Here is a 25,460-nt window from a genome sequence, read left to right on the forward strand (position 1 = left end):
CAATCCCAGTTCCCAGTGTACTGCCCTGGTCATTGTGTGGACACATTTGTCAATTGATAGGCCCTAATTTCTAGTTGGGAAGATATGGTGGGTGTAAGTACGAAGCCTCCCTTCTTTAACCTTTTGGGCTTCATGCCACGTGTCCTTTATCTCCTGGTTGCTGAACTCAAGGCCCTTTGGGTTAAGTTACAGTTACTCTCGCTTCTGGGTTGCTGCTAGCCTCCCCTCCTATGCTTTAGCTCTAAGCAGAAGAGTTGAACTGGCCACCTTTTTCTGGAGTCCATCCAGTTGAGGGCTTTTCCTTTATTTATTTATTTTTATTTTTTAAAATACAATTTATTGTCAAATTGGATAACATGCAGTGTTTACAGTGTGCTCTTGGTTTTGGGGGTAGATTCCTGTGGTTCATCGCTTGTATACAACACCCAGTGCTCATCCCATCAGGTGCCCTCCTCAATGCCCATCACCCATTTTTCCCTCTTCCCCACCCCCATCAACCCTCAGTTTTTTCTCTGCATTTAAGAGTCTCTTATGGTTTGCCTCCCTCCCTCTCTGTAACTATTTTTTCCCCCTTCCCTTCCCCCATGGTCTTCTGTTAAGTTTCTCAAGATCTACATATGAGTGAAAACATATGATATCTGACTTTCTCTACCTGACTTATTTCACTTAGCGTAATACCCTCCAGTTCCATCCACGTTGCTGCAAATGGCCAGATTTCATTCTTTCTCATTGTAGGGCTTTCCCTTTAAAGTGGCTTCACTGCTACCAGTGTGCCCCTGAATTGCTTTTTTACTGTTTGAAAATGGGCAGGGTATGTAGCCTACTCGGCTTCCAGGATTGATACTCAGTCTTCCCACAGCCTCTGGTGTTTGTGTTTTGTAGCTTCTGCTGTCATCTGCCTACTTAGGTCCTTCCCTCCTGAGGGGTGTTTGGAATGAGGAAGGGGTGGCATGTGTGGTAGCCCATAGCAGTCTTTATTGGTTTACGCTTTCACATCAGACTCAGAGTGCTCTTTTTGTTTATTTTTTTTCTGCTCTCAGCTCTGGAACTCACTGCTGGAGATTCCCAGGCAGGACCTCTGGTTGGGGTTAGTGGGTGTGTTTTCAATACAACTCCCCAAATTTGCACCTATTGTTGATAACCAGTGATTAGATAATTGCATCCAGATTGCATTCTTACTCTTTGGGGAACTTCGCTTTGGTTTTGTTTTGTTCTGCGTTGATTTTTTCTTTGAGTGTGGGGAATATTTGTCTTGAGGACGGAAAGACTGATACTGAACAAATAAGACTTAGTGGATCCTGACAGATTGACCTGGTTTCAAATTCTGCCTGTGTCATCTTGGGATACTTGCTTAATTATTTCTGGGTTTTAGTTTTTCCTTACCTGTCATTAAGGTTTCATTTTTCAGTTTTTCCTCATCTGAGTGAAGGAGAAAATAACATGCCCTTTTTGAGTTTAGTAAAAGAGCTAATCTATATAAATTAAGTGGTATATGGCATCATCTAAGCACTCAGGAAATGGTCGCTGCTAGGAATGTTTGGAACGATAATGACATTATTGGCAATATAAGAATGTAAAAGTGAATTTGAAGATTTTGATTTTGTATTACTAGAATTACTCTCTGCTGTCATTTTACCACTTTTTAAAAAAGATGTATGTGGAATTTTTAAAAAACAGATTTATGTGGCAGTTCTTATATCTTGTACTTTTTTTTTTTTTTTTTTTAATTAAGTCACTCAGCATCTGAAGAGGCTTCGGGTTCAGACTCAGGCAGCCAGTCGGAGAGTGAGCAGGGCAGCGATCCAGGAAGTGGACATGGCAGTGAGTCAAATAGCAGTTCTGAATCTTCAGAGAGCCAGTCGGAATCTGAAAGTGAGTCGGCGGGTTCCAAATCCCAGCCAGTCCTTCCAGAAGCCAAAGAGAAGCCAGCCTCTAAGAAGGAACGGATAGCTGATGTGAAGAAGGTATCTACTTTGCTATACAGTGAAAATGTGCTGCTGGCTAGGACCAGCAAGCAGAACTTTATTTCACATGGAAAACTCATTAGTATATTCGGATAATGAAAACTACCACCACCTTTTGTAATAATATACTGTCTGTGGATATAAAGATTGCTTTCTGTTCTACTCTTTGAATATAGTAGACACAGGGCCATAAGGGAAATAATTACACGAACCATCAAATTACAGGGCAAAAAGACAAATATTTATAGTTTCGGTTTTTAACATTTAAAAAAGGTAATAGTACCGAACACTACAGAGTGAATTACTGACAGATTATGGAATGTAGTTGTGGAGCTTAGTTATGGGTAATAACAGTTCAAGAATAAGAGCAATTTTTCTTCTCTGAAGGATGGAAGGAAAATACTTCTCATAGGAAAAAAAGTTACTTGCATCTAGGCAATATAGATTTTGTTTGCTTAACGGAGGAGTCTTGTAGCAAAGAATGCAAAAAGGCAAAAATTGAAGTGCATAGTGTCTTCTCGATGCACAAACTGGGATGCGTTCCTTTTGGGGAAAAATTAATGACTTGGCCTAATTAGTCACAAGAGCACAGCTTATCTTTTAAAATTCCATTTTGAGACAGTTAGGTGTGAATCACTGAAAATGCAAAAGAATATTCTTTTAGAAACTTAAAAGATGTCCTAATGAAAGTTTTATGCTAAATCAGTTTTTATTACTCTTAAGACAGAAGTCTTCGTCTGAGCACTCAGATTTTTGTAGTAGTACGAATAACTTTTTAAATTACCTGCAGGTTCTACAGAATAGCTTTGATAGATGCTTCGACAGATGAAGCATCTGAAGCCGTTAGGGATAAGAAAATGAAAGCTGTCCTTGCTAATTCAGTCATCACCAGTGACTTAGACACTCAAGTATTGTACCTTGTCTACCTGCTCAGTGTGTCAGTGAACCTTTGACAAGTGGAAATGCAAAAACACCCTGCATGTAGATTACCACTGAGAGATTTTGCTCTGAGTATCACTAAACTCAGAAACTTACTCTCCAGGCTTGTAGCAGAAGGCTTTGTTTGGCAATCTTCAGAGGATAATGTCTGAGCCTGGTTTCCTCTACATCTAGACTGGGTATTCTTTTCAGAACACCACAACACACTTTTGAAGAAAGTATAATGGATAGAAAACGTCTGAATATAACTTTCTTCTGTGCAGTGAGGAATTCTTTACTTGAAAAGATAAAAGGAAACCATGGAAACTGTGACTTACATAGTGTTTAAAACTTCACTGAAAGCTAGTTGACCGGGATTTTCAGCTGTTAACTATAAGACCGTGTGTATGTATGTATGTACATGTATATACTTATATAATATTAATTTTTTTAATCTTATATAAGTAGATAAAAGGGAATTAAGAAAGAAATTATTGGGGCGCCTGGGTGGCGCAGTCGGTTAAGCGTCCGACTTCAGCCAGGTCACGATCTCGCGGTCTGTGAGTTCGAGCCCCGCGTCAGGCTCTGGGCTGATGGCTCGGAGCCTGGAGCCTGTTTCCGATTCTGTGTCTCCCTCTCTCTCTGCCCCTCCCCCGTTCATGCTCTGTCTCTCTCTGTCCCAAAAATAAATAAACGTTGAAAAAAAAAAATTTAAAAAAAATAAAAAAATAAAAATAAAAAAAAAAAAGAAAGAAATTATTACTAAGACTGAATTTCAAAATACAAGTAAAGTTTCAGACAGAAATATTAAAATACATTTTAATTTAAAACTTTTTGAGGGAGAGTGTGTGTGCACGTGCAAGTTGGGTAGTGGGTAGAGGGAGGGGGGAAGGTCTTGAGCAGGTTCTGTGTTCTGCGCAGAGCCCGACGCTGGGTTGCATTTCAGGATCTTGAGATCATGAGCTGAGTCAAAATCAAGAGTTGGACACTTACCTGAGTCACCCAGGTGCTCCTAAAATACACTTTCAAAGTTAAGGCAATAAATTCCAAGAAGTTAATAAGGTTAACAGGTGGATGGATGTACTAACTAGGTAGAATGATTGGATCGTGACTTTTTTTTTTCAGTTTACTTATTTAGTTTTGAGAGAGAGAACAAGCAGGAGAGGGAGAGAGAGAGAGAATCCCAAGCAGGCTCTGTACTCTCAGTGCAGACCCTGATGCAGGACTCACCTCCAAACCATGAGCTCATGACCTAAGCTGACCAGGCCACCCAGGCGTCCTGATCAGATTGTGACTTTAATGATGCTATTCTAAAATGAGAACTTCTGAGGAAGGTTCTTTGTTTTCTGTATATGGCGCAGTTTTTTTTTTGTTTTTTTTTTTAATTGAAGACTTGAATTAGATATCATAGCCTTCAAAAGGACAAAGATGAGCTCAGGATGATTTTAGTATGTGTGCATTACAGTATATCCTGTAATATAGTCTCAGCAGTTGAGCCTGAATGCCTAATATTTTAAAATGATAAAACTAACATACAGTGACACTTAAATGATTTAGCTACCCCAGTTAATAAAAGCTCCTTAAATACCTGTGTTGAGTAATTTTGTACCTTTAGCAGAAGTCCAAAAAGAGGTAAGAGTTGGGGTTGGTCAGGGTCAGCAGGGCTAGAGTAAACTTTTTTGTCTCCTTCCTTTCTCTGCCAGATTTGTTCAGTGTCCTGCTGCCTCGGTCACCCAGATTTCCTGCCAGTTGGTTATTCCTAACTCCTCCTGGTTGGACCTTTTGTCCTCCTGACTCTGAGATTATTCTAAGGCCATTACGGATTTGTCACCTTTATAAACTGGGAACACTGGGTTTCATGATTATGTTGGATTCTTGTTCTAAAGTGCCTTTTCCTGGAACATCTTGCTTGTTTTCTTTGGAGGCTTTGGTTTTATTCAGCCTACTTGGCACTTTGTTTTTTAAGGCACTGTTGATAATATCCTCCCTTGCCTTAGTGACATTCTGTCTTTTTGAATTGTCTTTCATCAGTTTTGTCTTTTTTGGGGTCCACTTTCTACATACTTCACGAGTCTCAGCCAGTGGCTTCTCCTGTGGCCTCACTTTCTAAATATTTTCATGACATTTGCTGTCACCTGTGTTTTGACAACAAGCCCACATTTCTAATCTTGGCTGTCAGGCATCTTTTCTACATGTTTAACTCCTATTAAACATCTTCATCTCAGTGTTCCACAATCCATCCAAATTCATTTTGCCGCTGTGTGACTGATTTCATTAGAAAAACACATGGTAGGGGCGCCTGGGTGGCGCAGTCGGTTAAGCGTCCGACTTCAGCCAGGTCACGATCTCGCGGTCCGTGAGTTCGAGCCCCGCGTCAGGCTCTGGGCTGATGGCTCAGAGCCTGGAGCCTGTTTCCGATTCTGTGTCTCCCTCTCTCTCTGCCCCTCCCCCGTTCATGCTCTGTCTCTCTCTGTCCCAAAAATAAAAATAAACGTTGAAAAAAAAAAAAAAAAAAGAAAAACACATGGTATGCTTGGTGTGAGTTATCTTTGGGAAAGAGAGTGAGATTGGGGGATTAGACTGTTATCGTTAGAGGTTGGAAGGGTCTTTTACATTTTTTCTATAGATTTGTTGATTTGAATCTTTTAAATAAGATGATGTTGATATATATTGAGAAAAAAATTTCTCTTCAACTAATCTCTCCTTTCAACTTCATTTATATATTTCTGTTACCAGCGAGGATTGTAACTAAAAATCAAGTCCTAAAGGTTAAGGGTAATTACTGCTGGAGAATACAGGGTACAGAGACAGGGATCAGTGTACAGATGAGACAGTGGTTCTCATCTGAGAGCATGTAGCTAAGTGTTGGAAATGCCTGATTTGCGTACATCTGGCACGTTACACATTCCGAGGCAGTAGAGGAAATGTACAAATAGATGGTTGGAGCCCTGCTTGGTTTCTGATTTCCCAGATGGGTCAGTGTGTGGACATCGCTGATACTGGAAAGCATTAGGGACTTAAAATTCATCAGTAAAGATTTTTTTTTTTTAATTTTTTTTTTTTTTCAACGTTTATTTATTTTTTGGGGACACAGAGAGACAGAGCATGAACGGGGGAGGGGCAGAGAGAGAGGGAGACACAGAATCGGAAACAGGCTCCAGGCTCTGAGCCATCAGCCCAGAGCCTGACGCGGGGCTCGAACTCACGGACCGCGAGATCGTGACCTGGCTGAAGTCGGACGCCCAACCAACTGCGCCACCCAGGCGCCCCCATCAGTAAAGATTTTGTCTTTAGCAGGAGCCTTGCCATATTATTCAATTGTAAGTTTATATTTTCATGACGAGTATGTAGTGTGCCATGTAGTTTAAGAGCCATTCAGTAAAGAAGAGGCATTGTTAAGCTTCAGTGTGTTTCAGAATAATAAAGATGGTACTTTATTGTCTCATAAACAAAACTGACACAAAATACCCTTTAGACATTTAGTTACTTGAATTTTCTTAAATTGAAATACATGTTCCAGTAATGAAAATAGTAAATCAAAAAGGATTCACTCATGGTCTATTAATTTTACAGATGTGGGAAGAATATCCTGATGTTTATGGGGTTAGGCGGTCAAACCGAAGCAGACAAGAACCATCACGATTTAATATTAAGGAGGAGGTAAGAAAAAGACATGTTTTAAGGGGATACATTTAAACTCCTTATCTTACCTCATCCTTTTTGACTCTGGTATATGCTACCATTGACATGACTGAACTTGTTGCCTTGGAGTTAAGTGACTCTCATGTGAGCTTTCTCACCTTAATATGGCAAGGAAAACCACAGGTGGCTTTTAAAGGAAGAAACTTACCAGGAAGATTGTGTCATAATGAATGTCTTAGTAGAGTATTGTACAGATTGGCTTCAGATTTTTGTTTTTATTTATTTTTTTTAAGGCTTCCAAGTTTCTTTTTTTTTTTAAATTTTTTTTTTTCAACGTTTATTTATTTTTGGGACAGAGAGAGACAGAGCATGAACGGGGGAAGGGCAGAGAGAGAGGGAGACACAGAATCGGAAACAGGCTCCAGGCTCCGAGCCATCAGCCCAGAGCCTGACGCGGGGCTCGAACTCACGGACCGCGAGATCGTGACCTGGCTGAAGTCGGACGCTTAACCGACTGCGCCACCCAGGCGCCCCAAGGCTTCCAAGTTTCAAGTGAAATTGATTATCATAAGAAGTTTACCTTTTAAAATACCTAGTTTCTAAATCTACATTTTGTAAAATGAGTCATTGCTTGGTAAACAAATGTAATAGTGGAAGTTGTTTCAGATTTATTTCTGAGAAAGGAAGGAAAATTTGCTTAAATACTGCATTTTAACTATTTCAAATTTGCTTTCTCTTTTTAGTGTGCAGTATAAAATAATTCACACATTTAGTCTGATCTAATTGTGAGAGATTGAGTAGCTTGTTTTTTAAAATTGGTAATTACTGGGTTCTATTGTTTGTATAGAATAGACTTTTCTCACCTTTCTCAGTTCATGTGGTATTTTTGTCAATTCTTACCTCTGTAGTAGGTGTATAGACCACATTCTGAAGAGGTGCTCTTTTGTGCCTCAGTGAGATGTCCCCTTTCTGTATTCTTTTTTTTTTTTTTTTAATTTTTTTAACGTTTATTTATTTTTGAGAGAGAGAGAGACAGAGCATGAACGGGGAAGGGTCAGAGAGAAGGAGACACAGAATCTGAAACAGGCTCCAGGCTCCAAGCTGTCAGCACAGAGCCCGACGCGGGGCTCGAACTCACAGACCGAGAGATCATGACCTGAGCCGAAGTCGGCCGCTCAACCGACTGAGCCACCCAGGCGCCCCCCCTTTCTGTATTCTTAAGAGGACTTTGCTTAACCAGCTGAGCCACCCAGGCACTCCCCCTCCCCCCTTTAAAAAAAATTTTTTTTCTAATGCTTATTTTTGAGAGAGAGAGAGAAGGACTTTGCTATTCTTAAGTATGTAGCATTCTTCTGATGAAAGTTAATAGTCAGAGGTTAGTGAGTTGGAGGTGGGTTTTGGTAAGCATATTTTAAAAATCTAATTGACTGTAACATCCACATTGCCTTTATGGTGTTTTATTTTGAATGACCTCTGAGCTGGTTTGCCCGAGTTTTCTTTTTCCACAGTGTCTAGGACAAGGTTGCTGAGCCATGTTTGTTACAACCGGTCACGTAGTTGTGTCCGTTCTTTCCTCTTTTATACGTCCATTAACACATTCTCTGTAGGGCACAAGACAGCAATAGAAATAGTTTCCCTAATTTTGGGGGAAAAGAGACATTTAAATGTTTCTGACTATAATCCTTCCTTGGTCTAGTGCTGTCAGCAGGGCACTGTTGGCTCATGATTGAACATGCTCTGTAATGAGTCTAAAATGGGACAAATCAGCAGTCACCACCTTTAATGACACACTAAATGTTGTGGCATTTCACATGATATTCTAGATCTGTAGTATCACGTTTGGTTGCCACTAACATGTAGCTTTTAAAGTTTTTAATTAAAATAAAATGAAAGATTCTGTTCCTTAGCCACACTAGCCATGTTTCAGAGGCTCAGTAGTCACATGTGGCTGCTGGCCACTAGATTGTTCCCTGCAGATACAGAACATTTCCATCATCACAGAGAATTTTATTGGACTGAGCCCTTGTAGAAGTCAAGCTGAGGGAGGGTTTCCCGGTGTTAGAGGTAACTCTGTCATTACAGACAAATTAATTTTCAAAGGAAAAGAAGAGTGAGCACGATCAAACACAGGTTTCTTTTGTCTGAAAGCTCACATTGGGTAATGTTATTATTGAGTAGATTGTGGAAGCAGGGGATCGTGTTGTCCCTATGAACTGTGAATTAAAGTCTGTAATCATTTTTCCCCTCTCACACACTGAAGGCAAGTAGCGGGTCTGAGAGTGGGAGCCCAAAAAGAAGAGGCCAGAGGCAGCTGAAGAAACAGTAAGTCTTTCATGGGGCAGTTACTTCCCGCAGGGGTTTTGAACATGTCAGCTTCTCTGGGGCTCCCTTCTCTGTGTGGTTGTCCGTCCCGGGTCCCGGAGTCTGCTTCTTCTCTTGCTGTCTTGGGTTGCAGTCCGTCACGACCCACTGATGCCGCAGCCCTCAAAGCTCAGGGTTGCATGTGTTCCCATGTGCTTGGACTACTTCTTAGGGCAAACCCCAGCTTGTTCCATTTGGTTAGCCTGACTAGCACAATTGTGTTTTTCTTAAAAATGTGCACCAGTTCTATTCTGGTTGAGCAAGGAACAAATTTAGATTTGCTCTTTTTTCTTGTAATTTGTTCTTTGTGTGGGTGTGGCAACATTATATTTGTTGGACTGACACCCAATTTAGTATTAAATTTCAAAGTGTTATTACTGTATAATTTTAATACTGCAGTCTACAAACCAGAAAATTTTAATTCTTGGGCTTAACATGGCATTCCTTTAGAACGTAGATTATATATTCATTATTTTAAAAATTCACAAGTTCTACTTAATTAAGGTGAAAAAAATTTGTTTTTGTTTTGGGTTTTTTTGGAATTAAAAAAATTACTTTTGGAGAGTGTCTGGATCTTTTTGACAGGTTAAATTCTATAGCCCACCTCTTGAGGAGCTTCATTTGAAAATGTAGCTATTGAAAACTTGGCAGACAAATTCAGGGGTTTCTCATGGTAAACGATTGTCCATGGTACCTATTAAAATAGAGCCCCAGTTATATGTATTTTCTGGTCTCAAATAGTAATTTTAGAATTAGTAATTAGAATTAGTAATTAGTAATAGAATTACTAATTAGTAATCTTTAGTAAGTATTTGGCCTAAGGCAAAGGAGCTTGAATTTTTTAAACCCATGTACTCATCTTCAAAATAGAGTAATACTCATTCTGCCAACCTAACAGGGTTATTGGGAATGGTGTTAGGAAAAGTTGAGTATTTAGTATGTCCTCTCCAGAGCACATACACTTTTCATTTGTGTTTGAAATATTTGTTAGAGTTGGAGGAAAAACTGTAGGCAAGCCTGCACTTCTTGGCATCTTAGAAGGCTTTTTTCTACCCCATTCCTTGGCCTGCGTGGGAAATTATTCTGATCTGATGGCCTTTTGGGGGCTTTCGGGAAGTCTGTGCATGTGTTCTTTCCTTTACCATCTGGCTATGTTCTTCTGGTCTCCCGACTGGGATCTAAATGGTGCTGTGCTTGAAAACCTCCAGTTTCTACTTAAATGGCGTCCGGGTGTGCAGAAGCGCACTGGCCCTTGTGCTCACTTTCCTTCTGTCAATCCTAGACGTCTCTAAAGTTGACCGTTCTTAGAGGCCTTCTTTCCCTGAGTAGAACCTCTTCGTTCCTTGCAGGGGGTTGTATCTTCTGTAAGTGCCCTTCCTTTCCCCGGCCTCTTCCCTAGGAACTTAGCCAGAGCTGGGGGAGTTCTCTTCCTGTTTATTTGGGCCCTGGGCTGGCCTCGCTTCCTGCTATCCTCTGGGCAGCAGGTGAGTACTGGGGCTTATAGGGAGCTCTTTTCCTGAGTCCGTTTAATTATAATTAGTAGGAGGAGGTGCAGTAGGTGCTGGCACTCCTGCTGCAAAGCCTCAGCACTAACGGCGGCCTGTGTGATGTGAACAAGCATAACAGGACCTAGTGTGTGGGCATGTGGATTTCAGAATTGAGAGACTCAAAGGGGGCAGAGATTTTGAAGTATTAGCACAAGGAAAGGTTTTTCTGAAACACTGCGTGCTGTACCACAGATTTTGAAGTTTTTAAAAAGCTATTTTTTTAAACTTTTTAAAAATTCAAAGTTTAAAAATGTTGTAAGAATAAAGCAGTAGTACAAAGACTGCCTGTGTATTTTGCCCAGATTTACCATTGGTTACCACTTTTGCCTCATTTGTTTTTATTGTTGTGAGTGCTTTCTTTGTAAATATTTATGTATGCATGCATATAATATTTTTTCTGAACCACTTAAGACTAAGATTGACACACATCATGGCCTTTTACCCCTAAATACTGAAGTGTGGATTTCCTAAGAATAAGGATACTCTGTTTCTTAAGCACAGGATAGTTTTACTACAAATAGATTTAACATTGCTAACATAGTTTTGTCTAATCCATATCCCCATTTTGTTACTTGACCCAGGAATGTCTTTTATAACATTTCCCACCTCCACTGCAGGAGGATCTAGGATTAGATCCTGTATTAGTGGTCTTTCACAGCCCTTCTGTGCTCTTATGACGTTGGCATCTTTGAAGAATACAGTCTTACAAGGGAATAACTCCCCAGAGTCATAATGTAAGTTAGCATTTAAAAAATTTAGAAGCTATAGAGCATAATGTTTCTGCACGATATTGAGACCATTTTTCAAGTTGGCAGTGTTGAAAATTTGAGGGATGATGCTTAAGAATTCAGAGTTTTAGATTTTTTTTTTTTGAGAAAATCTGTCAGTACTGGTTCTCATAACAAGTGGTCTTTGTAATCTTCAGATAGACTGGGAGTTCTCTGTTTTGACTCCATTTACAGTCCTTACCTGGCCCGAGTGGGTACTGGAGATTGTAACTCCTGACCTAGTCATGCTAACCAATAATTTTTCAAATTTTATTTGACCCACTCATGCTGTTTTGATTATTCAACCCTTTCCCATGCAGTACTTCTTAATATTGTCCAAATTTGTGAAATGTAGAGGACCTATGCTGGCTCATTATGGTACCATCAGTTTTTCAAGCCACTCTAGAATGGTTCCAGAACATCTTCTCCCAACTGGAATGAAAAAAAAAATGTGTTAGCCGTAAATCACTTGGAAGTTTTTCTTCTGGGACCATAGTTATTTTTTTCTTTCCAGTTCTTTGAATTGTAACTGTCAGAAACTTGTGACACAGTGGAGAATTTGCCCCAGAGTTTTCTTTTTCATTGAAACTTGCTCCTGAAAGGCATTCTCTCTGGGAAAATGTACTGAAAATCAGTGAAGTTTAAGCAGTTCTTTCCCTCTTTTCATGATCTGCCTTATAAAGTGGAGGAGAAAGGAATCCTCTTCTGGGCTCTTAGAGATAGTAGGAAGCCTCAGTGACTCTTGGCCAGAATTTAGGCCCATTTTATTTACAAAGGAATTTTACAGTTATTTAGATTTGATTTCTGTCTTAGGGTTTGTGTTCTGCCAGCCACCTTTTTCCAATAAAGGAAGAAAACCATACTTCGTTAGCTTGCATTCTGACTTTTTCATATCTGTTTACATTGCCGTGGGGCCTCAGTGGCCAGACCTTGGTATTTTTATCCCTAGTCCCCAAAAGTTTGGTAAAAATTCCATTGATTCTCTCCTAGGGAATTCTGCCAATGCCCTCTTAGAGCTGGATCTGGCAATTCACATCTCCTATAACATATGAAAAAATTTTTAATCACAACCTTATATTTTAGACAGCTCCTCTTTGTAGCCTGACATATACATATGGCTTAGTCAGGGAGTCGTGCTCATAAAGTTTGCATTATATAGAAGAAGCCAGTGATCTGGGAGAGCCCTGTACATCTACAGAGTTGGGAAGTAGTCGTTTTATAATGATCACTCTTTTCACCTTCCCTTTATACAAAGTGACTTAGTATTGCTGATCTAACTTTTCTCTCTGTTCTTGAAAGTTAAAACAAAATTTAAAATAATCCAGCCAGTTTCAGATACACATGCATACTAACTCATTTAGGCTTTCTAAGCCTTCTGTTGTTCAGATCTTCCCAGAATGTGTAAGTCTGACTTTTCCTGATTTTGTGGTCTTCAGTGGATTGTCACTGAGAGGAGGAGGGCTGTAGGTTTGACACGTAATGGCAAACACCTTGTTCTCACTGGGTTTTAGTTTCCTTCTTTAGGAGGAGGACTTTGAACCAGTTGATTTGCTCAGTTTTTGTGCATTCTCATACTAGAAGTTTCTGAATCTTCCTGGCTGTCCATAAGTCTGTATACCTCCAATTTAACTGGAGGACTCTAGCCTCAACACTGATTCTGTCAGTTTACTGCCACCTTAGTTCCATAAAGTCATAGAAGTGGACCTCATTAAGTGCCCTAATTTAGATTCTTAATTCCTGTGGAGTTCCGTAAATTACAACTAATATTTGTGCATCTTTCTCATCTGATCTGCTCTCCCTCACATCTTAATTGTTCATGTTCTTTCAAGCTTGTTAACTGTGAAACCACTTCTCTCCAGTTTGACTATGTGTGTCCCTTCTGAGAGCCAAACTGTTCTCCCAAAGGAGACTGCAGTCTCATGTGCCAGTCTTCTAGTGCCTGGAGACATCTTCTTTCTTCCTTCCTGGCCGTCCCCGTCTATTCGTTTGGTTCCTTAGCAAACATTTGTTGTGCTAGGTTCTAGGGAGGGGGACTAACATGCCTAGAGTTTAGTTAGATATAAGGAATTCTTTGTTTAAAAAGGGACCTGCGAGGATATTATGCAATATTAATAGGCCTTAGTGTCTCAGCAGTCTGTGTCCAAAAGAAAAGTACCCTGCCTGTTTGTTAGGCTGATACGGTTCATTCTTTAATTATTTCTTTCCTCAACAAAGAAGTAGCTCCATTTGCTTGCCTTTGTGCTGAACTCTGGTACAAAGATGAAGACAAGTGGCCCTGCCTCGTAGAAGCAGTCACTTACTCGAAGGGAAACCGATATGAAACCAACAGTGCTAGTAGAACTTGAGTAATGTACATAAAAGTGCTGTACTGCCTTTTCATGCTTCCTAAAGTAGGGTGGTTCCTGGACTTTTTAGGAGGATTCTTAGGAATCTGTAGATAAGCCACCTTCTTGCAGTAAGCTCCTGCTATTCCTTTGACCTGTTCTCCCATGAAGAATATTGACTTGACTTTGATTCTGTGACCGTTGTCTTCAGCATAATCTTATTTCCTATGCATAGACCCAGAGGCACAGTGGTAGTTGTTTTATAAAACCTCAGATACTTGCCTGTGAGTTTTTTTTTTTTTTCCCTAGATATTTCATGCTCAGTGACTATTATGTGTTCTCTCCTTCTTCCCTAGAAATGAGCTAAGTCCCACGTTTGGTCTTTAAACCTCAAAAACTCTTTGGGGTGGTAGGGGTGGTAGGAGAGAGCTATAAGGTACGGCTCTTTAAAGCCTTCTAAGATCTCAAGGAGCAAAGGAACACCTACTGTATCTAATAATTATTAAGAATTACATCTTTGGCTGAATAGATTATTTAGTAAGTGGTAGGTTTATCACTGAAAAATAATTTTAGAGACTTTTATCGAATATATTTTAAAGATGTTAGCATGTCTAGTATTATAGTAGTTTTAAAAGAAGTTTCTAACCAGTATTAGAATTTATTAAGATTCACATCATCTGTGAATTTGTTAAGATAAACATTTTTAGGCTTCATATTAGACCTGCTAAATCAGAAACTGTGGCACTCATCCAGAAATTTGTTTTAACAAGTTCTTCAGGTGGTTCTGATCATCTTACATTTGAGAACCACTGGTCTAGTATATATTACGACTTCAATCTGTTCAATGGTAGTGGTAAATAAAAATAGAGTAGAAGAGATTTAACAGCTTTTTTTTTCCAGAATAGTTTAAAAAATACTTTCTTCATTTCCATTTTCATTTATTTTTGTCACCAGAGAAAAAATAGGCATAGATATTACACAGTCTAGGAAGGAACATAGCCAGAGTTTAAATAGAGCTAGAATAAACCTTTTTTAGCCATAATACCTAAAATATACATGTTCTGCCTTTTGGAGAATCCTATTGAAATTGGTTTTGTCAGATTCTTCAAACTAAACAATCCTGAGGAGTTCATTTAGAAAAAAATCATTTTGCTTTGCTTTTGATCACAGAGAAAAATGGAAACGGGAGCCCTCAGAAGATGAACAGGAACAAGGCACCAGTGCAGAGAGCGAACCAGAGCAGAAAAAAGTGAAAGCCAGAAGACCTGTCCCCAGAAGGTGCAGTGTTTGCTTGAACATCTCTGCTTCTGGTGGAGCTTAGTTTGTGTTAGTTTGAGAAGGATGGTACAGTGGTAGAACGATGGCCTACGGTGTGCTGTGATTCAGGGCTTTGGAAGTCTTGGGCTCACTTCTTGCTAGGCTTCCTCGTTAGCAAGTGATTAGGTGATGAGGATGCTTACATTTGACTGTGGGTGTTTGCATGGTGTGTCGTGTAGAGCGAAGCTTCTGTTTCTTACTCCCCGACTTACTAGTTACGAGGGGTGAACGTATCTTCTGCTTTTAAAAAAAGCTCCCTGTGTATTGGAGTAGTATGCAGGCTTTTGGGGGGAAGAACTAATTCCTAAGTTTAAAACACTGTTTGGTTGAAAGCATGCTTCACTGTTTCTTACCTTGTTCTTGGAATCTGACATTAAGCAGAGAATCTGATTGTGCAGGGAAAGAAGTAGGCCGAGGTCGCAGGGAACTTTGGTAATTAAAAAAAAAAAAAATGTTTATTTGTTTTGAGAGGTGGGGCGATGGGCAGAGAAAGAGGGAGAGAGAGAATTCCAAGCAGGCTCCGTGCTGTCAGCACAGAGCCTGATGTGGGGCTTGATCTCAAACAAACCATGAGACCATGACCTGAGACAAAATCAAGAGTTGGATGCTTAAGTGATCTGAGCCACCCAGGTGCCCTGAAACTTTGGTAATTTCATTAGCTGGCTGGCAATGTAAGGTACTCATGTTGGGGAAAGGAGGGCAGGAGGCAGAGATCTCAGGGGAATTTTCCTCCTTGCAGTATTGCTTAGGATGGGGGTTGACAAGCTGTTGCCTTTGGGCCACATCCCACTCAATCACCTATTTCTGGATGGCCTGTGAGCTAAGTATAGCATTTAGAGATAAACATTTATAGTTTGATGATAGGCAACACTAAATTTGAACCTCAGTTCAGTGAAATGTTATCCCTTCAAAAAGAATTCAGTTCTTATCATTAGGTGTGTAGCCCATAAATCCTGTGATTATTATTTCATTTTGAGTTTTGTCAGTAAAAATTATGTGAAAATTTATTTTTTCTTGTTAAGTAAGTGCCTGCATAGTGGCCTCAATTTTGTGTCTTGTCTGGGAAAGCCAACAGTATTTGTGCTCTGGACTTTTGCAGCCAACATTTGCCTACCTCTGAGTTAGGACACTACACTGGCCCACCACGCTGGCAGGGAAATTTGTCAACTTAGTTTGGTCACAGGACTGGAAAGCCACTTCAGCTTTTTCTTCTAGAGTTTACCTGTCATTTATTGAATCCCTGATCATCTCTCTGTAGTGTTGCTTATGGAAGGTGTGAGAGAAACAGATAAGATTGTGAGTTTCCATCTGTCTCTTTCTCTTGTTTTCACCTTTTTACCACTGGTAGAGTATTTCGGGATTTCCTTACGGGAGTGCCTAGGCTGCGGTTCTCAGTCCTGGCTGTGTGTGAGTTCCCTTGGGTGGCCATCTCCTTAGTCTGTGTGGCAGGGTGTGGTTTCTCAGATAGTCTTCCAGATATATTTTGTACATGTCACACACACAAATATGCGTGTAGTTATTTTTTGTCTTTTGTTCCTTTTATGCAGATAGCATTTCATGCATCTTGTTCTGCATTTAAAAAATATATATATATATATTTTTTAACATTTATTTATTATTGAGAGACAGAGAGACACAGAATGTGAGCAGGGGAGGGGTAGAGAGAGTGGGAGACACAGAATCTGAAGCAAGCTCCAGGGTCTGAGCTGTTAGCACAGAGCCTGATGCGGGGCTTGAGCTCACAAACCGTGAGATCATGACCTGAGCCAAAGTTGGATGCTTAACTGACTGAGCCACCCAGGCACCCCTGCATTTTTCTTTAGTTATCTTGGAAATCTTTTCATATCAGTACATGGAAAAGTTTTTTTTTTTTGTTCTTTTAATGCCTACCTAGTTATTCTGTTGAGTGAACTGATTCCAAGTTGATGAAGATTTAGAGTTTTCCTAGTCTTTTGTTAATTGCAAATAATACTACAGTGAATACCTTATTGTGCCTGTATCAGTGTATATCTGTAAGATCAACTCCCCGAAATGAAAAATGTTGACATTTCTAAGTTTGATAGATATTTCCAAGTTGTCTGCCAAAGAAGTACCATCAGTAACACGTTGCATGTATATTTTTATGTCAGGTAACCCTGAGGAGTAGTTGAGAACCATTGCCTCAGAATTCACTGAATCTCCTATATGTGTTTGAGGATTATCAGTATTACAATTACTTTTGTGTTGAAAATGCAGATTTCTAGTTGATTAGAATCTTAGCAAATGGGACCCAGGAATATACATTTCTGACATTCCCCAGGTTAATCCTATATATGTATTGTGGCTCTGGGAAATTATAGATTTGAAATAGACACCCAAGTGATAGAATAAAAACTTTGCCAATTTTTCTCTTCTCATTTTAGAACAGTGCCCAAACCTCGTGTTAAAAAGCAACCTAAGACTCAGCGTGGAAAGAGAAAAAGGCAAGATTCTTCTGATGACGATGATGAAGATGATGAAGCTCCTAAAAGGCAGACTCGTCGCAGAGCAGCTAAAAATGTTAGGTAGGTTGTGCCCCAGAAGTGTTTCATTAGTGTGAGGGTGATAGTTGGGTAGAACTTGGTTCAGGTGAGTCCACAATTTTGCATTTTTTTTTTTTTAAAGTTTATTTTGACACAGAGAGAGAGAGAGAGTGCTCGTGTGCACACACTTGAGAGCATGAGTTGGTGGTGGCGGGGGAGGGGGCAGAGAGACAGAAGCCCAGGCAGGCCCTGTGCCGTAAGTGTGGAGCCCATTGTGGAGCTCATACCCACAAACTGAGATCATGGCCTGAGCCAAAACCAAGAGTCCGATGCTCAACTGACTGAGCCACCCAGGTGCCACCAGGATTTTGCAAAATTTTGGATTTTGATAGGCAAAAATAATGACCCGTGTCCTGAGGTTGTGTTTAGAAATCTAATCATTGTTCTTGCAAAAAAGAATGATGTTGGCCAGTGGGAATATGGAAAGAATAGCAGTGGTTCATTTCTGGCCTTCATTCCTGTAAAGAAAAGCACTTCAAGTTGATGTTCTATTGAGGTGGGTTAGTCAGTGATAACTGTCACCCTTTTTAAGGAAAGATGTTTGGATTATATTCTCACTTCTAAATTGCTCTTTCAATCAGACAGATTCTTCTGAGGATCACTTTATGTACTGGTATTTGGGTGTAATTTTATTAAGCTTACTAACAGGATATGGAGCATTAATAGAAAATGAAATAAAGGAATAGATACATGCAGACATCAGTATTTTACTTTATATGAGTCCAAGGATATTTCATTTTCTTTCAGAGGATACACAGGTTTCTTTTGGTCTACTGAGAGATAGTGAAACTAAGTCCTGGAGATATTAACCTGTCCAGTGTGTCTAGTTAATGATTCCAAAGCTTGGACAATGTGCTGAATATGCCAAAGTGTACATTTTCCTCCTGCAGCTCTTGTACATCCAGGATTGTGTTTTTCTCTTGTGTGACTCCCCGGTGAAAGGTTACATTGTGAAAGGTTACATTTTGATATTTCATTACCAGGAAGTATGTTTGTTGAAGTTTTCAACAGTTTGAGGATACTTAAATTTCATATTGTTATCAGACAAAATATGGGGTTGAAACATTTCATCTTAGAAATAGTGTTTCCTTTTTGCTTAATGAAACAGTAGCTGTTTTTTCATTCAGTATATGTTTTCTTTGTAGTTTCCTTGTTTACATAGTAACCTCCTGTTGAAAAACAAAAGCATAGGCATGTCTTTGTAGTTTTCTCTGTCTTGCTTACACAAATCACTACAAACAGTAGTCTGTTTTTATTTTGAACTGTAAGCCTTCCTACAGTTCTCCATGAACATGCATTAATACTTAAGTAGGAGAAAACAGGTACTTTGAGCCCACTTTACCTGTGGCTGATCTTAAAACAACATGCTGGAGCCAAAAGCATATGGTTCTTGAACGTCGTTGTATTTGGTCTTTAATTCTGGAAAGGTAGTCTCTCATTTATCCAGCACCATTTCTCACGCAGCTATAAGGAAGATGATGACTTTGAGACCGACTCTGACGACCTCATTGAAATGACCGGAGAAGGAGCCGATGAACAGCAGGACAACAGTGAAACTATTGAGAAGGTCTTGGACTCAAGGCTGGGAAAGAAAGGAGGTATGTCTCTGTGGGGAGCAAATTATGTCTTACCTACTCAGGCCCAAATCTTCTGTATTTCCGCTCTCAAATGAAGAATTTCAGTCCATGCTCACAGTGGTCGTGAAATGTGGAAGTTGTTCTGGCATAATGTCATGTTTCATTAGCAGAGGATGTAGGGATGTGTCCGATATGTCTTTGAGACTTGAAACTTAAGATGTGTTTATAGCTTAAAAAGCAGTGATGTCGCAGATATTCTGGTTTATAAACCTGAAACAGGGGCGCCTGGGTGGCGCAGTCGGTTAAGCGTCCGACTTCAGCCAGGTCACGATCTCGCGGTCCGTGAGTTCGAGCCCCGCGTCGGGCTCTGTGCTGACTGCTCAGAGCCTGGAGCCTGTTTCCGATTCTGTGTCTCCCTCTCTCTCTGCCCCTCCCCCGTTCATGCTCTGTCTCTCTCTGTCCCAAAAATAAATAAACGTTGAAAAAAAAAAAAATTTAAACCTGAAACAAATTTACCTTTAATTAGGTATTTCTGAATCTCCTGGGTGATAGGGAATGAAGATTTTTTTATATCTAACTTGAGGTGTCTTATAACTTAGTTTCTTTAACCTTTCCATATAGAAAATATCAAAATACTGCTTAATTCTTTTTTCTTTTTTGTTTCCATCCAGCGTCACTTTTGGTTAAGAGTTAACACAGAACTTTGGGTGGATGGGTAATTGGTGTGGGATGGTGGGGGGGTCTTTCTTCCTTTCTTTCTTTTTTTTTTTTTTTTTTTTTTTACTGTTTATTCATTTTTGAGAGACAGAGACAGAATGCGAGCAGGGGAGGAACAGAGAGACAGGGAGACACAGAATCCAATGTAGGCTCCAGGCTCTGAGCTGTCAGCACAGAGCCCGACATGGGGTTTGAACTCATGAGCCATGAGATCATGGCCTGAGTCGAAGCTGGACACTCAACTGACTGAGCCACCCAGGCGCCCCTGTTTCTCAGTATTCTTGGAGAGACAGTTTGTTTTCTGAGTTAGTAGGGACCAAACCAGAAGGCTGTTGTTCTTCCATTTCTCTTGTGTTTAGACACAAGGATTTGTTTGATTTCACCAACATATTTTGGAAACCATTTTATTTATTTATTTTTTTAAAAATTTTTTTTTTTTCAACGTTTTTATTTATTTTTGGGACAGAGAGAGACAGAGCATGAACGGGGGAGGGGCAGAGAGAGAGGGAGACACAGAATCGGAAACAGGCTCCAGGCTCTGAGCCATCAGCCCAGAGCCCGACGCGGGGCTCGAACTCACGGACCGCGAGATCGTGACCTGGCTGAAGTCGGACGCTTAACCGACTGCGCCACCCAGGCGCCCCTGGAAACCATTTTAAAGTGTAGAAATTGGGTTTGCATTTTGACAATATTTGAAATTACGAATCTTGTTCATCCTGTATTGTTTGTGGATTTCTGCTTATTTTTCAGTCAACAGGATTTTGATGCTTCATCCAAAAAAAGATTCTTTAGCTGAATGTGTACTCAGGAGGCCTTTTCAGGGTCTGATTTAATATACTTTTTTTTTTTTTTTTTTTTTTTTTTTTTTTTTTTTTTTTAAATTTTTTTTTCAACGTTTATTTATTTTTGGGACAGAGAGAGACAGAGCATGAACGGGGGAGGGGCAGAGAGAGAGGGAGACACAGAATCGGAAACAGGCTCCAGGCTCTGAGCCATCAGCCCAGAGCCCGACGCGGGGCTCGAACTCACAGACCGCGAGATCGTGACCTGGCTGAAGTCGGACGCTTAACCGACTGCGCCACCCAGGCGCCCCAATGATTTAATATACTTTTAAATGTTTACCTGAATCCTTTTGCAGCTACGGGAGCTTCTACTACTGTATATGCGATTGAAGCTAATGGAGACCCAAGTGGCGACTTTGACACTGAAAAGGATGAGGGTGAAGTCCAGTACCTCATCAAGTGGAAGGGTTGGTCTTACATCCACAGCACATGGGAGAGTGAAGAATCCTTACAACAGCAGAAAGTGAAAGGTCTAAAAAAATTAGAGAACTTCAAGAAGAAAGAGGATGAAATCAAGCAATGGTACATTTTTCAAGCAATGGTATATTTGCAGCCTTGAGGGAAGGAAGGTTTTTAAAGAATGTGTGGAGCACATAGCTGTCTAGGAACTCAGATTTTGCCTTAATTATCTGAACACAGAGCTGGTCACAATTCCATTTTATAAAATTGTGACCTGAAGACACTATATATATATATATATATATATATATATGTTTTTGTATACGGCCACCAATTTTGCAGAGTTTGATAACAATAATAAGTAGCTTATGGAGCATTTTGCACACCCAGTGTTTTTTATCTTCATGATAAGCCCATGAGATTTGTACCATTGTACACATTTTGTGGATAGGGAGAGTGAGGCACAAGGCAACTTTTCCGGGAGGTCCCAGGATTGGAGCTCTGGCAGCCCAAATCCAGAGCTAAGTCTTAGGCACCCTGTCATTTTCCTATGATTACGCTGGGGTGGCTTAGATGTCAGGAGTTAATATTCCAGAACTGTCTGGGTTACAGTACACTTACCACTAATCTCGGTTTTCACAATTTGGAGAAATCGTGTGACTGAAACAGATGAACTCCTGAAACTCTGATAGACCATTGTTTTTAGTTTAATTTACTTACAACTTTGAAGGTGGTTAAGTTGCATATGAGAAATATGTGGGGCCTATAGCACCCACAGACCTAAACTGACTAATTAGAGGGATCAGGTTCAACCCTGAAGACACACCTGCCAGTGTAATGTGATCAGGTTATTTTGTATTAGAAATAGGGCCAGATGGGTTCTAATTCCCATTTTACTACTGTGCACGATGTGCTCCTTCAGTAAATCACTTATTTTTCCTTTAGGTATCCCTAAGAATGGGGTCGGTTGTAAAGCAATTACAAATTTAAAATCCTCGGAAGTACAGTCATAGTTCATTTCAGCTTGCCAGTATTGTCCTTCTATAGAATTTTAGTCCAAAGAATAACTAGCTTTGTGTAAAAGCTACATTTAATCTCTCCCAAAGCACATACCTATATGAAAAAGGCATGTTTCCTTTTAAATCTGGAAGACAGTTTTATGGTCCTGTTCTGTTTAGATATTGGAATTTATTACACAAAGTAATTATTTTTAGGTTTCTTTATAAAGAAGGAACAACTGGTATGTTTTATGAGTCTAAGGTTTCCTAAAAGTGTATGTTTTTTATAAAATCTCTGGCTTAATTACTAATGAAGGATTGCTAAAGGGACAGATGGAAGTAAAGGCTCAGTTTCCTTTGCTCTTCTTAGACTTTGCTTTGATAGATTTGTATGGATCTCCCAAATCTAATTGGAATGTATTTTTCTTTTCTTCTGTCTAGGTTAGGAAAAGTCTCTCCTGAAGATGTGGAATATTTCAACTGCCAACAAGAGCTGGCCTCAGAGTTGAACAAACAGTATCAGATAGTCGAAAGAATAATCGGTGAGCACATGGAAACTTATTTTAGCAGTGTTTGAGCTCCGCAAATAATGGCTTTTGGTTTTGGGGTATTAAATTTAAAAATGCATTTTGTAGATTTACTTGTAGAGAATAGATGTAGGGGAAAAAAGGCAAGAGAATACACGGCTATCTAGATTGATTTTGAAGGAAGAGTTAACAAGATTTGCTGGTAAATTTGGACGTGGGAGATGAGAGAAGGCCGTGTCAAGTACGATGCCAAGACTTATGACCCAGGAAGATAGGAGAACAGAGGTACCATTTACTGAAATGGAAAGGCTAAGGGAAGAACTGGCTTGGAGTGGAAATCAAGAGCTGGGTTTGATATTTGTAAGTTTGCTATTCTTCTTGGTTGACTAATTGGGGAGTATCGTGAAGGTTGTATGTAGCATATGTGAGCTTGGAGTTTAGAACTCTCAGTCTGCGCTGGAGATTTATATTTGGGAATTTATCAGTATGTAGATAGTATTTAAAGCCTAAGATTTACTGAGATTATCAGAAATAGTATACCTCGTGAGACTAGGAAGTTTGAGAGCATTCCAGGTTTTGGAAGTTACGGAGAAGCCACAGGAGAAGAGAAATAAAGTCTGGTGAGAGAGAAGGGGGGGGGCTGAGAGCATGATGCTCTGGGGGGAAGGAGGACTGAGACTTGATCCTTGAACTTGGGCTGGTTCAGGATCTGTGGAGTGGTGGGGATGAGGCCTGATAGGGGTGGCTTCAAGAGAGAATGAGGGGGACACCGTGAGTAAAAACAACTCTCCTGGGGAGTTTTGTTGTAAAGGGGAACAGAAATGGGGTTGTAGCTACTCAGGGCTGTGAGAGCAAGACAGGTGTTCCTTTTTTTTTTTTTTCTTTTTAAATGATGTCAGATTATAGAGTGTATTTGTATTCTTATTCATAGGACCTAAAATGTCATTCTTTCCTTGATTATAGTGATAACTTTTCTGTCGTATTTTCCTTTTGTGTAGCCGTGAAGACTAGCAAATCTACATTGGGTCAATCAGATTTTCCAGGTAAGCAAAAGATTTGGTTAACAAAATGTTAGTGAGCATCTAAGAGCAGTTCAGGTTTTGCAGTGTATTTAGTTTTGCCACTTGGTGTTTCAATGGTTATGTGTAAAACAGTGACACTCCCCTTCTTTGATTGATAGTTGCTAATCTACTAATTTTTGTATACCAAACAGCTCACAGTCGGAAGCCGGCACCTTCAAATGAACCTGAATATCTATGCAAATGGATGGGACTGCCCTATTCAGAGTGCAGCTGGGAAGATGAAGCCTTGATTGGAAAGAAGTTCCAGAGCTGTATTGACAGCTTCCATAGTCGAAACAACTCAAAAACCATCCCGACGAGAGAATGCAAGGTGTGGTGATGGCTGGCTTTTGGTTTTTCGGGGGAAAGATGTATTGGTGGGAAGGGTTGATCACATAGATATTGGGAAGAGAAAATGTACAAAAGTAAATGATAATTCCCATTTTGATGTGAAAAATGAATTAACCTTGACATCAAAGGAAAATATTAAAACAGAAGAAGATGAATTATATAATGGCTTCGCTGACCTCTTTAATCTTAAAATTCACGGAACTGGATATGTCTAATTAGAGATACTGTGCAGAATATTTGAAAGAATTTAAGCACTTTAAAGAGACGTGGCATTGTATGGTGGGGCGCCTGGGTGGTTCAGTCGGTTGAGTGACTGATGGTTGAGCGACTGGTGGTTCAGTTGGTTGAGCATCTGATTTCAGCTCAGGTCATGATCTCATGGTTTGTGAGTCCAAGCCCTGTGTCAGGCTCTGCGCTGATAGCACGGAGCCTATTTGGGATTTTCTCTCTCTCCCTGTCTCTGCCCCTCAATCACCCCAGCTCATACATTCTCTCTCTCTTTCTCTCAAAATAAATAAACTTAAATAAAATAAAGAAATGTGATGGGAAAGGGGAGAAGCTCTGAATTCTAAGTTAGAAACCAAACATGTAGGCTTCTTATTTGCTTGATTGTTTGCATAAATCCTTTCCCTTTTTTGGAATTCATTCCACATGTAAAATGGTGTGCTTGGGTCCTTGGCAGAAGAAGTCTGTGTAAGACATGGGCTCTGTCTCTGAGGAGTTGACGTCCAGTTCATGGCACCAGACCTCCATCTGTGGAATGCAGTGTGTATTTGAGGGGGCAGTGAGTGTAAAAACGAACTGTGGTCAGAGAAGTACAGAGGCAGGAGTCACTGAGCTCCAGTAGTCCATGAGGAGGTTTTAAGGGTTTAAAGAGATTGCACTACTTGAATTGCCCTGGTTCTTGAAGAACGGGTTGGTGCTGGATAGACAGATGGAAGGGGGCCCAGGTTATTGCCCTCCCCTGAAAGGCATCAGGAGAAAGATGGTCTTGGGGCTGGAAGAGAGGAAGGTGTTATTGGCAAGTGCACTTAGGTCCGAGTGTGCATGTCTTCAATACCTTGGACGGTAATGCTGGCTGTATCTGGTGGGTATGGACACGCCTACCTCCCTGAGAGAGAGCAGCATGATGGAAACAGTGTTGTATTCGGAAAACTTCATGTAATGGCAGTGTGTAGTTACGAAAGCCAGAAGGTCCAGCCAGAAACATGCCCTGGAAGTCCGTGAGGGAACCACAGTGTGCGGACAAGGGAAGTCACTGTGGGATGCAAGGATTGGAGGGGAGGAAGCTCTGGGGGAGCCGTGGCAGAAGTGGACGTGGGGCTCGGTGGCTGAGTGTGAGGATTCAGATTCTGTTTACTGCTGGGTGCTCACAGAGGAGAGGTGAGATGGTCAGTAATCACCTTAACCAAGTACACTGTTAGGGCGATACATCATGTAATAGGGTGCTGATTCCATAGAGCCCTAATTTTCAGAGAAATGCTCTCTATGAAAAGACTTTGTGGCCAAAGAACTTTGGGAAGCATTCCTAAATGAAGTTTTTCTGTAAATTCACAATATGGACAAGCGTTTTAGACTTTAAAAAGT

General features: G+C 40.3%; 1 protein-coding gene across 6 annotated transcripts in view; it reads left to right on the plus strand.

Moving 5' to 3' along the window:
• The window catches only part of CHD2 (chromodomain helicase DNA binding protein 2), a 125,320-nt gene that overhangs the window by 21,074 nt on the left and 78,786 nt on the right, over positions 1–25,460 (plus strand). For 5 of the 6 annotated variants that reach the window (XM_030317460.1, XM_030317459.1, XM_030317463.1 and 2 more), the window contains 10 exons: positions 1,733–1,964; positions 6,456–6,542; positions 8,785–8,846; positions 14,694–14,801; positions 17,243–17,383; positions 18,866–18,999; positions 20,834–21,059; positions 22,376–22,476; positions 23,460–23,504; positions 23,675–23,853. In XM_030317460.1, coding sequence (XP_030173320.1) covers positions 1,733–1,964; positions 6,456–6,542; positions 8,785–8,846; positions 14,694–14,801; positions 17,243–17,383; positions 18,866–18,999; positions 20,834–21,059; positions 22,376–22,476; positions 23,460–23,504; positions 23,675–23,853 — 1,315 coding nt within the window. The remainder of the gene's footprint in view (positions 1–1,732; positions 1,965–6,455; positions 6,543–8,784; positions 8,847–14,693; positions 14,802–17,242; positions 17,384–18,865; positions 19,000–20,833; positions 21,060–22,375; positions 22,477–23,459; positions 23,505–23,674; positions 23,854–25,460) is intronic. The other variant, XM_030317461.1, reaches the window with a different exon arrangement.

Source organism: Lynx canadensis, chromosome B3, assembly GCF_007474595.2.
Source record: "Lynx canadensis isolate LIC74 chromosome B3, mLynCan4.pri.v2, whole genome shotgun sequence".
NCBI classification, from domain to species: domain Eukaryota; kingdom Metazoa; phylum Chordata; class Mammalia; order Carnivora; family Felidae; genus Lynx; species Lynx canadensis.